Source organism: Lolium perenne, chromosome 6, assembly GCF_019359855.2.
Source record: "Lolium perenne isolate Kyuss_39 chromosome 6, Kyuss_2.0, whole genome shotgun sequence".
Taxonomy (NCBI): Eukaryota; Viridiplantae; Streptophyta; class Magnoliopsida; order Poales; family Poaceae; genus Lolium; species Lolium perenne.
The window spans coordinates 203,966,511-203,980,329 of NC_067249.2; the positions used below are offsets into that span (position 1 = coordinate 203,966,511).

At 47.2% G+C, this 13,819-nt stretch overlaps 1 protein-coding gene across 1 annotated transcript; it reads left to right on the plus strand.

Annotated features, from left to right (window-relative positions):
* The first annotated feature begins 8,129 nt into the window (after positions 1-8,129).
* LOC127306335 (uncharacterized) lies at positions 8,130-13,283 on the plus strand. Its single transcript, XM_051336950.1, has 7 exons — positions 8,130-8,442; positions 8,543-8,618; positions 10,167-10,225; positions 10,303-10,926; positions 11,633-11,979; positions 12,730-12,930; positions 13,027-13,283. Exons 1-7 carry the CDS (start codon positions 8,194-8,196, stop codon positions 13,139-13,141), a joined length of 1,671 nt encoding a protein of 556 aa, XP_051192910.1. The 5' UTR covers positions 8,130-8,193; the 3' UTR covers positions 13,142-13,283.
* Positions 13,284-13,819: the final 536 nt, after the last annotated feature.

A 13,819-nucleotide genomic window follows, 5' to 3' on the forward strand; every position in this document is an offset into this window, starting at 1 on the left:
CTGGAGGCTTAGGGTACTTCTAGTTCAGACCTCCTCAGTTCTCGTCCACGACTCTCTGAATATGGATCCGGCGCTTTGGGGCGACATGAGAAAAATGATGCAAAAGTAATTATTTTCATTCATTTGCGCTCTATATCGATCGGCCTATTTCGTTCACCATTTCCTAATATGAAGTAACTAATTAATAACTCTCTTGTTCATTTAATTTTCTTTGCCTCGTAGGGTTTGGAGACGGTTCGTAGATACCAAGGTCGGTGAATTCAAAAAAGAGCTACATTTTAAAATGGCAGTTAGGACGACTGGGGATATTCAGCCACCCGTGACCAATCTATGTGGATACTATGTTTGTGAGAGGATCCGGAGATACTGCAATGAGCGGGACCAGCAGTGTGAGAACAACATCCTGAGGAATAACCTCCGGAAGACGCTTAGTCCAGAAGCTCGCTTCTGACCACTTCAAGAGGAACTAGCTGGATGGTTGGCGAGGGAAGTCATCGATCCTAGAGGAGAACACCATTACGATGACGTAGAACTTTATATGCACTAAATTATGGATGGAAACTTGTTCAAAATTGTATATGGTCATCCGATATTGAATATATATTGTATATGGTCATCCGATATTGAATATATATTGTATATTCCTCTTGAATTCTTTTTGGTTCTAATTTCAAATTTGTTTGAAATTGTACATTCATATGCATGTATGTAGTACCGTAGAATATGTGAAACTCCTTCAAAATTAAAACCCAAAAGAAATAAAACAATACAAATTAAAAAGAAACCAGATTTAGGGGGAGGGGGGGCTAAAACCCTAAACCCTGCGGAGGCCTTTAGTCGCGGTTGGCCAGAAGAACCGCGACTAAAGGTCCTCCGCCCTGGCGCTCGCCTGCGGCCCACGTGGACGGGCCTTTAGTCGCGGTTCGTAAGGAACCGCGACTAAAGGGGGGGGGGGCCTTTAGTCGCGCTACTTTGGTCGCGGTTGCGCAACCGCGACTAATGGCAGTTGCCAACCGCGACCAAAGCCCCTTTTTCCACCAGTGAAATATCAAAATAGAGGGGCATACATAAGCACACTGTCTTATACTTATTTGACATTCTCGATGTATCCCTCTTGCCTTACCCTACATGATCCAGTTCTTGTATTAAAACCTGATTTATAGGAACTGTCCTGCACAAATAAGCAAAAGTGTTGCAGGCTTGCAACTGCACACATAGTTCATGTTTTGAAAGACCATACAAATGTTTTGAAGCTGCACAATCAGCCTGGGTGCAGAATAAGACACAGAAACAATACATATGAAAATGAGCATACTCAGCTTGGGTGCAGAATAAGATGTAACACATATTTCATGGAATATGCTACAGGGAATTACTAATACAGCAACGCAAAGCATGAAATATCTCATATACTTCTATTTCTGTTTCCTACAAAAACCAAGGCACATCTTTGAGCATAATCAACCCAGGAAGAGTACACCCAACACATGAACAAGAAGATCAATCCTATCAACACACAAAAAGCACGCACTTTCATTTTCATTAACCACACGAAGCCACAAGATTGAACCTTCTGGACGAGGTTGGCGGTGCCTGAGGACAGGTTCACATGGCGCCCATGCCCATCATAGGTCAGAGCAGCCGCGTCGCGTGGGGAAGTCTGCAGTAGGGTGTGAAGAAGCCAGTGCGGCGGCTTTCGAGAACTCGAGCGATGACAATGCAGCCCATGATACACCATCTCTGCAAGAGTAATAATTTTTTTGTCGAACAAAATTCAAGAATGGATGCAGAGAGTATGCTATCAGCATGGTGTTTGCCACTTACACGAGGGGAGGAGCTTCCAGCGTGGGGTCTCGCCCTTGCACCACTTCCAGAGCACAATCTCTGTGCGTTGTGGAAGTCGGCGTGGAACTTGTCCGCCGTGTTAGATATCGAAGTTTTTTTTATAGATAAAAGGCAATTTTATTGCCCGACTTTATTAGACATCGAAGTTGAGGTAGATATTGTTCACCATGCGCATATAGCAGAATCCCTTGCCCACGTCCAGGCTTCCCCGTCAACAGCACCAACTCGTCCTGGTACGCCAGGTTGTACGACAAAAGCTTCACTGGGTGGCCTTGGCCAGTGGAGTGCTTGATGCATTTGCCGGTGACCTTGTTCAATATTGCGAACCCAGGGTGCCCTTCCTCATCCCTGATCTTGATCAAGTGCCGCACATACAGATCAAGGACTAATTTCAGAGAAAACACCATAAAATAAAATAAAATGATGTTTTGGTACTGGCACTGTACCTACTACTCATCTCTGGGTTTGTTGGACGCGAGGATGGCGGCGCTGTTGCACGGGTGGTGAGGATGTAGTCGACGGCGGAGTGCGCCTCACCCCATGGTAGGATCTTCTAGCGCTCCAGTTCTCCCAATTGCAATGACTCAATATAGTGAGGTTGGAGGCGCGGTGACTCATCCTGGTCTCACCGAAGATGTCTTCGACGAGCTGTAGTCCACTCCCAGATCGAGCCCTCCTAGATCCGGAGTGTGGATGCTGGTGGTAGCCACGAACAGCGCGTAGTCGTGGCCACTGTCGGCGTCGCTTGGTCGGCTAAGGCTAGAGCCTTGCCGGCATTCTCCATGCGATGGGAGGGGATCGATGTGCGGCCATGGATGGGAGGGGAACGATGACTGGTTTGGCGGACATATTTTGAGGATGCTTTTTTTACGCCCAGGTGCAGTCTGCGGGAGGGATGACAGACATGCGGATGGAGTCAGACGAGAACGGAACAGGAAATGGAACAACTTTCATACGGGCAATAAATGAGAATCAATTTGATTGATCCTGGCGGGGAGGAGTGGTAAAGTAATCGAACGAAGCAGAGATCTCAGATTGGATCGAACGGTTCACATGCTTTGAATCTCCTTCACCAAACGCGTTGTATGACCTACGACCAACTCCAATATAATAGTAAAGATATGCCCTTAGCCACATGTCACTGTGGCGATCACTAGCTAGCGACCAGGAGATGAGATTTCATTGCGAGCCAAACCTTTGCGGCCTTGCGGGTCCAAGCCACCAAACTGGCGTATCCCTGGTGTCGAGGGATTTGTAGCTTGTCACACCGGCTATTTACGACCCTGACCCCTGTTATGTTCTGCTAAGCGAAACTAGGTAGGGAAGAGAATCGGTAGACGTTTAGGACCCTGTCCCGTCCACGGCATCATCTCGCAAACCAAACAGCGCGTGCACCATCGGGCGTGAGGGAGAAAACGGGTGGAGTCGAAATGGTGGAAACAGCTCGACCTTGGCAGGAATCTGTCCTTCCTGCGATGGAACACGGTGCAGAACAAGACGGGCTATCAACTCCAGCATCAGGGAGCGTGGATAGCATTTTTTTTTCTTGTTGGCTTGCACGCTGCAGTTTTGATTTGATTCCGCGGCTCCCTGTTTTGCGTTACACGCCGGGATTTGTGGGGAGAGAGTGGAGGCTTATGTGTGCCTGGAGATGACACGAGAGCCAATAGCCCCGCACTATGGGTGTGTTCGCTTGGATCTTCTATGACGAGTGGGTGCTGGTTATCTATCACGGTATTTAAAAGGTGTTCACCATCGTGCATGAAGACGATTTCCAGTACTACAAAGGCACGGTGGAGTTTTAAATTCATGCCGTCGTCCTGAAGATGGCGATTTATAAAGCCAACAACTACACCGCGAGGATCTACACCTGCCCTCCTCGCGGCGGCTGCTGATGTCTTTTATGTCTCTGTCTTAATTTTTTTTTTGAAACGGAGGCAAAACCTTTGCCTCATCCATTAATTAAGAAGAAGTTGTCCAGTTTTTAGGAGAAAACCGGACGAAAACCTACAATAACCGGGCCAAAACCACACAAGCAACACACCCACATAGACCACAAAGCGACAGTAGCTAACACTTGAACACGCCACTCCAACGCCGTGCCAAAACATACAACTCTTACAAACGCAAACTCTCGACCCATCGATCACAACACCGCAAAGAAAACACCAAGTGAAAAACGACGGCCCAAAAGGACAACCTGAGAAGGTAGAAACCATCCATCAAGCAACGGTAGACTCCATCATTGTGACGCCACTCTTCTTTCTCTTGTTTCTTAGATACTCTTTCACCTTCTGAATTTTGCCACTTGAAGTTTTCTCCGCCAGGAGGCAAGCAATCTCCTTGCTAGAGCCAGGGATAGCCGCTTCCAAACCAACAACTAAGTCACAAAGCTCTCTAGAGATGGCCTCAGAATTCAGGGCCAATGCACTTGTCTCGTCGACCTTGTCGCCAAGGTGGCTAGGCTCCATAGAAGGTGATGCGGAAGTCACCATCGAGGTCCCAAGCGAGACCACCTGCAGATGCGCCATTGACAGAGGAGGAGAGGGCTCCCTAGACAACTCCTGTAGCTCGGGCATGATCTTCACCACCGGAACTATGATCTCATCGATGTCCTCGTACTCATAGGCAACTGGCACATCTGACTCAGGCGAGGGAGCGACGGCAGCGTCGACAATATCACTCTTCTCAAAGCCAAATGTCTGGCACGGCGAAGAAGTCGTGATCAAGATCTTGTGCGAGCCGGACCTCACTTCATTGACAGAACGAGCCATATCCACACCACCACTAAGCTCGAGGAGCTCAGGCACCCCAGAAGAATCCCCACACAACTCATGTGGCTCTAGCGTGATCTCAACCACCGATGACTTTGGCTCAGCGAAGCCAAACGGAATCGAAGCCTGCACGGTGGCAACATCCTGCCCACCAGTAGAACACGCCTCCGTCGGCTCCATAGAAACATCAATGCGTGCCAACAAGAGCTTGAGACTTGCCACCTCTTCACGAAGGGGGCGAGACACCTCCTCGACGCGGATAGCAACCAACTGAGCGAGCTCCATGCGCATCAAGGCTAACTCACATTGAAGGCGAGAGTCGAAACTGGCGTTGACATTGAACTTCTCGCAACACCTTGGAGAGGGCCTTGGCGGCGATGTTGGAGGCGACGACGAGCGAACGACCTCAGCCCAATTCCGGGACGCCGAGGGACGACGAGGCTGTGCAGACGGAGAGCGGCTCCGCTGGCAAGGGGTAGGTGCGGCTGGAGAACGAGCACGAGCAGCCGGAGAACGAGAACGAGTGGCAGGAAAGCGTGCATGGCAGAATCGCTCCCGGTGACCAGGTCGACGACAACGGATGCATCTGAAGGGCTTACGGCATGTGCTGACCTGATGGTCATGCTCGAGGCACCGAAAGCATCTCCCACGAGCCCAACGCTTGAAGGCCAGACTACGCTCATGGCCTTCCTTCCGAAGACAAGATGATGGCTCGCGGCCGGGGCGACCGCCTCGACCCACTTGAATCCAGTCATCCTCGTCTCCCTCCTCATCATGGCGCACATTAGCGGTGTCGTGAATCGAGCCGGTAACAACGCCTTTGGAGGATGCCGACGATGACCGCGGAGCCAACTCTTGGTCGTCCTCTTCCTCGTCGGAGTCCACAGAAGCAACCCAAAGCAAGCCTTGGGCCGACAAAGCATCACTGGCATGAAGGGGCACTTCGGTAGGAGCCCCCGAGGCAACCGACAACAGCGACAAGGATCCGAGCCCCTCGACCAACACGGCGGGGTCGTAGAGCAGTCCGTCAGGAGGACGAGAACCGGTTGGAGGAGCGGCCGCCTTCACAAACCGATGGCGGTGGCGAGGGTGAGGCAAGTGCGCAGGTGACGCGGGGACTTCCTCTGGCAGGAGGAAGGAGGCCGTCGATGCAGCTGACTGAGGGTGAGAGCACGTCATCGAAGGCGCCTCTTCAAGACCCTCTGGGTTGGAGATATCTTCGCAGCAATCGGAGGCCAGACTGGAGGCCGCAAAGGCACCCGTCTCGGTCAGCTGGACGATGGAGCAGGGAGGAGGTCTGGTCGCCGTCAATGGCCTATGGGGGCGGCGAGGACGAGCCAAACGGCCCCCAACTGCAGGGTCGGACTTGCGGAAGGCCAGGACAGCCGCAGCAAGCGTGGCGGCGGAGGTGGTCGGGGCAGCCGGAGCGAACGGCCTTGGGAGCGATGACACAGGCGCAGGGGAGACCGGCACTTCTCCAACCTCGACAGCATGGACCAGCGCCGGCGGAGCCAGGTTCACCGGATCCTGACCGGGAGTGTGCTGCAGCTCGAGCTTGGGGACCGCTTCCTCAAGCCTGGACGCGGCATGGCGCGGGGAGGGCGACGGCGGCGACTGCAGATCTTGACCTGCAGGATGAGACGGCGAAGGCCTGACTGGCTCCGGGAGCTCGTCCGCCATGGGGACGCCGAAGGAAGCTCCGGGAGCAGCGGCGTCGCCGTGGCCTCGGCGGACCAGGCCGCTACATACCGCGGGGATGGGCGGAAAGAAGGCGCTGGGAGCTGGCCGGATCCGGTGGCAGCGGCTGGAGAGGGCGCCGGAGGGAGGAGATCGGCCGGTGGCGCCGCCGATTAGCCCCTGTGCGCCATGGTCGCGAGAGCCCCGTCTCTGCAATCTCCACAGCTGCTACTGAACTTACTCTTTTATGTCTCTGTCTTTACATAACCCCTTGCAACTTGTTTACTGAATATGATCTTACCAGTCCAAGTGTAATAGTTATGTGTGATGTGTGTGCTTCCTAATGGATATAAGTTTAGTGGCGGTAACATCACCATATTCAAACAAGATAACCACATCTTAGATTTGCACATAACCAAACACCTTAGTTTTCCTCTACAACAAGCTCATCCACTAATATAGGCAAACAAACGTTGTGTCGAAAGTGCATCAAAAGGTTTTGTTAGGAACCAAACAAAATGCAGAAACATATTCAAGTTCGGTTTCCACTTATGCAGCATTTGGCAGGCCAAATCTCAAAACAAGGAAAAATACATGCGAGTAATAATGAGTACATTTTAGTATGTTTTCATACCGTTATTTTATTAAGTTATCATTGAGTAGTAGTAGGAATTTTGTATTTTACCGCGCTACCGCGCCCTTTTATGCTTGTCTACACAGAATCTCTAAATAATAAGTCAATGATGAAATATCAATGAAAACTATAGAAAGTCACTCTCGAGCTGCTCATGTCCACCGTAATGACCTCCCCAATGCTAGCAGCCTGGACAACAATAATCGGTTTTCTTACGGTGGCACTCTGCGACGTCGTGTATCTATACCAGGAATTATATAATACATTTCAGTTCGATCGGCGACCGCTAATGCTTTGCAACTCCCATCATACGTTCTTCTCAATTAGTATCCCATGGTCTCTACAGATCTAGGGACATGTTAATTAATCTGTTGTAACTCTCCTAAACAATTCACCTGAACGACAAATTTATTTTCTTCCAGGTCACATGACGTCACCTCCTGGGCAGGTGCCCAAGCAAACCTCATGGTCTTCTTCAGAGAGGTCGCGCTGAAGGCTTTTGGGCACAACGGCCACATCACCACAATCCACTTGGCCATTTCCCTTGGCAATTCCACTTCGTTCTTAACCCCTGAGATCTGATATCTTCCCCTTTGAGGTTCAAGCTCCGCAATACCTCGTCAAGCGATAAATCAGACCTCGACATCCCTGCCATGCTGCTAGCCTCGCCTTTCTCATATGCTACCGCCATTTCCTTTTCGATCTGAACCCTAAAACGTGAAACCTCCATGGCCGGGCGAACAAGTCGACTCCTCGGTCAGCCCGAGCAGTTCCAACGAAAGAGGAGAGGAAGTGGATCAGACGGTGGGGATCGGAAGCCCTTCCGCCGGAGGTCACTGATCAACGAGATAGGCAGGAGAAAACTCTAGCCGCATAGGGTATACCAAATGCTCTGAATTATAAGGCCCGAGAGCTTTTTAAAATTGTCAGAAGTATAAGGCCTATCTGAGTTATTGTTCTCTTTTCTCCAATGCATGTCCTTCTTTTCTCTCTCTCTTCTCTCATGTATGTGAAACTATTATAATGCCCGGGGCCAATTTGATAAGATCTAAAAAGTCCATAACTCGCCTCATGGCATTATAATCCTGAACAGAGAGAGTACTCGTTAGAGCTCCGAGATGAAAAAAAGAGGCGGTATGATAGCATTAGTGGGCTGAAAGGCATCTTAAGTCCACGAAAGCCCATGTTCTTCAGTTTCGCGAGCCGAAAAAAAGATGGCGGCCCTCAGTCATCCCCACTCTCTCCCGTCTCCGGTTCGAACCCATGGCCGACGACGGCGGCGGTGGGAGCGCCGAGTGGCTGCCCCTCTTCGACCGGGTGGAGGCGCAGGTCGAGGCGCTCGCAGCCGACCGCGCGCGCCTGGAGGCGGCCGACAGGGTCCAGCGCGTGTCCTGGGAGGCGGCGAGGAGGCTGCAGCGGAGCGTGGAGGAGCTGCAGGCAGCGGCGCGGGATAAGGACGCCGAGATCGAAAGGTTGCGAGCAGAAGCGGCCGACGCCAGGAAGAAGCTGCAGGTGGTTTGCTCGCGCCCTAGCTGCATACCTCTATATTCCCCCATGGATTTCGATCTCTCGGGTTGGTTTTGATACTAGATAGTTTTCTTGCCGATGGAAGGCGGATGCAAGCAGGAGGGGGAGGTGGGAAGCCGCCTACGTGGAGCTGCTTCTCGGGGCTAATCAGAAGCTCGCCGGTGAGTGAGAAGCCCTCGTTTCTCCCTGGTGGAAATCCCCCTGCTAAGTGCAATAGTGGCTATCTATTGATTTATTGTGGCGTGGATTATTCTTTTTTGTTTTGTTTGAACACAGTGGCCCTTGCAAATGTGAGGGTATCGTTGTTATTTTCCTACTACGTAGATAATTATAAGTTTTACCATGTCAAAATTATCTAGAACATGCATTTATTGATTTTTTGACATTCACATCATTCGATGAAAAATACTCCCTCCGTTCTTTTTTAATTGACTCAGATTTAGTACAACTTTGTACTAAATTTGAGTCAATTAAAAAGGAACGGAGGGAGTAGTATATTTCATAGCCTCAATTCATGCTAAATTAATGTCACCTATGTAAAATTAACCGTTTTGTTGAGGCGAACAATTATTATGTTATTTCCAAATATATTAGATTAACCAAATGTGTCATTTTCACATGATATAAAATTCCTATATACAATTTTTTTTAGATAAAAGGTCACCCCAGCCTCTGCATCAAAGTGATGCATCCTATATACATTTAAAAGTCAATATTAGTTTTCATTTGATATTAGATTAGGGTGCAAAGTTAACCATCAGACTTTCAAATAATTAGGGTCTGCTTGAATAATAACCATATGATATTTAGACCATTCTGTTGGAATAGCAATTTTTCCTTAATAAAGTAAAGTGTGAGTGTCATCTCTACATGATAGGCCAACTAAATCGTCCATTGCTTTTACTATATGTTCTCATGTTTCAGTAATACACTTATATATCAATGACCAAGGTTAGAGACGTTTGAAGAAAGTCTAGAATGTCATCTTTTTCTTCTTCTAATGGAGACAATATTACATTTAAATAATTTATGCCTCTCTCTTTTAACCCAGAATGAGTAGTTCATTTTTAGAGCCTATTATCTACGTTTTGCCACCATGTATTTTTTATGTAGGGTCGGCCACCATATGCTATCTCAGTTTTGACGTACATACACATGGCTTTGTGGGGGCTAGTTTGACTTGGTATTGAATCAAGATAAAAATAGACCTCTCCATATTAAGTCTACGTATATCATATGGACTTTTTTCAACTGGGCAACCGGGACTCATTTGTTCTTTTTTTTTTTCCTGCGACACGATGTTGGTGCTAACCTATCACGTTTGTGTTGTTACATTACTAACAATAAGTCAATAACACCTACCTGACCGAGCGCAAGTCCATTTTAATTTTTGAGACCCGAATGCACGTTTCTTTTTATTGTGATACCTCTTGGTGCGACTATTTTTGAATGTCAAACTGGACCGGCCATGGTTACATAACTCTCAATATTTTGTTATATCCTAGCCACATATTGTAGATCTAACTATTAAAATAATTTAAGTGATGTGGACTAACGTGCTTTCTCTATTTTAGTTCCGTATGTTGCTTTTAGTATATAATAGATAGAGCAGAGCCCGTTTCAAAAAAAGAAATTTAGATAGAACAGAGCAACTAATATCCATGAATTTCTGCTGTTACTGATTTCATTGCCTTTTGGCATCAATGTAGAACTCAGAGATAGTGACTTGGAGGATTCCAGAACTCTTGCAGGAAACTCCAGCTCCAAGGTACTACTTACCAAAACCTGCATAGCTCAAAACATGCAGTCCAGCTTGTTCTTCTCATTGAATTTCCGTGACTGTAGGAAGTTGAAAGTTGCACAAAGCTGAATCAAAATACCACGGATCAGACCACGAGCGATTTAAGAGTGGAGCTAAGAAAACTAAAGAAAGCTTATGAGACTCTGAGCTCAAAGAAGGACAAGGAACTTTCTGCATTGCTCTCAGAAAAGGATTCTGTACGTGACCAGTTGAGTATATTGCAGCAGGACTATGCCGAGCTCCTTAAGAACAAGAAAGTGGAGGCAGAAGAAGCTGCTGAAGCAGCACAAAAGCTTCAACGGAATATAGATGAGCTTAAAGTGTTGGCCCAAAAGAAGGATCATGAAATTAGCATATTAGGAGCAGAAGCTGTTGGTGCCAAAAAGAACCTACAGAAAATGCACTCCCTGGTTAAGGAGAAAGATGATGAAATCCAAAGACTCAAAGGTCGGCACCCTGAGTCTGTTCCGAAGCACAACAAGGATATCATTAAGACATATAAAAAACTCAGGTCTGGTGATCCAGCTGTAACTGTAAGGGACAAACCGGAAAACAGAGGTATTATACAAACAATAGAAGCAGATTTTATTTCTGAAACAAGAACAACTGAAAATGATATACAAGATGAAAGCACTCATAAGCGCAGGCGTGCCTCTTCCATGTCAAATGTAAGCATTTTGTATTTCCAGTTATATGGCCGAAACTTGTTTCCTTTGTTTATTTGTTTGGGAACCTACCTTGCTATATGTATCTAGTCAATGGTTAGACAATGTTGTGTCCAGATGACTAAGTAAACCTGCCTGCTTAAATGTTCTTCGAATCCAGATTCAATACTTGCCAAAAATGGACTCATGCTGTTTGATCATGAGCTCTTTACTAAAATGTATAGATGAAAAGTCCTGCTTTCCTTTATAACCTAGAATCATGTATTTCTGGGTGTTCTTTTTAGGCAAAAGAAAAATACTGAGGAAAATATGATTCTAAGCATCCAAATTCTTGAAAGGCTGCATGCATGAGTTGTCTGTTGTAGGAAGGGTGCATATCAGCTCTACAGTACTTTTTGTGCTTCCCACGGCCCAGGCTATTGCTGGCCTTCTGGTCTGAATCTTGTGGAAAAGATGAAGTGGATTATGCCCTTTCGCACGGAGTGTTTTTCTTAGCATACGGAAGAGCAAGCCCCAGGTTCAAATGGTAGTATGGTGCCAATTTTTTAGGGCAAGTTCTCTCATCTTGTTTCAGTATTTTCCCATAGGAGCTTATGCTTATCTTGACTTTTAAGCATTCTTTTCCTTTTGAATAATGTTCGCCCTTTTGTTGATCTCCTACAGGTTTTTTTTTGTCAGATTTAGCTAACTGATCTATAATACTCATTAGGATGATGAGATGGGTGGATGCGATGAGAATGATGATGAGCAGATTGGAGGTGACGAGGATGGTGACAAGCAGAGTGGAAGTGCTGAGGATGGTGACAAGCAGAGTGGAAATGCTGAGGATGGTGATAAGCAGAGTGGAAGTGGTGAGGATGTTGCTGAGCTGAGTAGAAGCGATGATGAGGATGTTGGTGAGCAGAGTAGAAGTGGTGATGATGATGATGATGGGCAGAGTACAAGTGATGAGCATAGGCAGAGCGAAAGTGATGAGGAAACAACGCATAACCCAATTCAAAGACCTCTCTGGAACCGCAAGAGGAAGGGAGACGCTTACAATAATGAAGACAAGGGGTAAATACTCAAGTACTGTTGAAAGTTTATTTTTTAAAATGGTTTTTAGCACGTGTATTTTACCATAGTCAACTACAAGTATTTCTACCATTGTCAGCTATTGTCTGTTTCAAGTTAACACCTTGTCAAAGCTAACATCTAATTACATGTGGCACCTAACACCACACACTCCTTAAATACATGAAACGACTTAAGCTCATGGAAACATTGCACCCTCTTAAGATGTGCACTGGGCATTTGGACTCTTGCAATTTTATTCTTCGTCTTTGGTGATGAAATTCACAACGATCAAGGGAAGATCAGTCCCACTTTGTCCACGGGCAGGAACAAATGTGAAAAAAAAGCAAGCCTAAGTTACACTGACTAGCTGCCCCAAAAGTCAATTTGAAAAGTACTTGCAATCAGAGAATGTAGAGAGAATACATCATTGTGAACAGATAGTCTGATCTTTGTTGCAGAAAGTAGCTAATACAAGTTTCCTGATATCTTATCAGTGGAGAAGATAACTATGTACTGTACCATATTGCAGAAGGTAAGAAAAACATGCAGCACAAAATGTTTTCTCGATATTGTGAATACAAAGGCAGAATGCACTTTAGAATAACTGTTCTTCTGGATTTTTGGTTCTGGTTATCTCATGCAAGTAGTTGTCATCTTGTTTCATTGTATACAAATAAAAGTTGTTGCCAATCTGATCAGATGTCCTTGTCTTCTGATGGTGTTCCCTGTTTGATCCCCTTGTTTGTGAAGAGATGTGATGACATGGTTGCGGTCCTGGAAGGCTCCAGCGCCGCTGCGCTCAAGGAAGAGGGAGGTCACCAACGGCCGGTGTTCTTACAGACGTACCGGCCACTGGGGGCAGTATGTCAAGGCCGTGAATGACAGCTTGGTAGACCAACCTGATAAGCACAAGAAGTTTGTCGTTTTCCTGCGCAATTTCGAGAACCAGAGGTCGGGGATGCATGAGCAGTAGCATTGACAACAATCTACAGATTCTTTATGTTCTGAGTTGTGATGGGTTATAACTGAATCCTTCTAATTTTGCAGTGCTCGTGAAGTGGCCATAACCATGACGGCCTTACTAAAAGGACAACCAAAGCTCATCCACCAGCTTAACCAGTTCTTACCGAACAATCGTCGATCGAGGTCAAGACTCAGATGAAGAATCCCCGCACGTTCTCCACGTACGAGAGATCCATGTATCGGACGGACTCCTTGCCGCATGTAATCTCCTTGGTTGCAATGAACTGGTCCTCTCATCAACTAAACAACCTGATCTAAACTACCATAATTCTTGCTCTTTATTTTGTGTATAGGGACCTAGTCATGTTCCATTTTTGTATGCAGGGGTCTTGTGCAAATTTTAGACTCCGCCGCTATTCTCAACACATACAACTCACCAAACTACGGATATACTCAGCATGTCTCTGTTGGCCCGAGCTATCAAACACACGAAAACATCTGAGCTCAACTAAGCTAGGGTCAACTTGTATGAGAACATATAGCTATTTTCTATTAGCCCGGGCTACTAAACACACCCTTAGAGACAGAGCTTCTATTTTCTATTAGCCCGGGCTACCAAACACACCCTTAGAGACAGAGCTCGTGGTCGGCACCCCAAATCCTCAGTCCACTCGTGGCCACCACGACGTTCGTCCAGTCATCGCCATCAGGTTGGTCGTCGTCGCCCTCGGGCCGCACCGCCATTGGGCTAGCCATCGTCTCCCTCGATCTGGCGAGATAGTCTGGTGCCCCACCTCACTGCCCACGGGCAGGCCTCCGTCACCCTCGATCTCGAGCCACCGGCAGCCGTCGCCTTGAAAGATCATCTTTTGTAGAA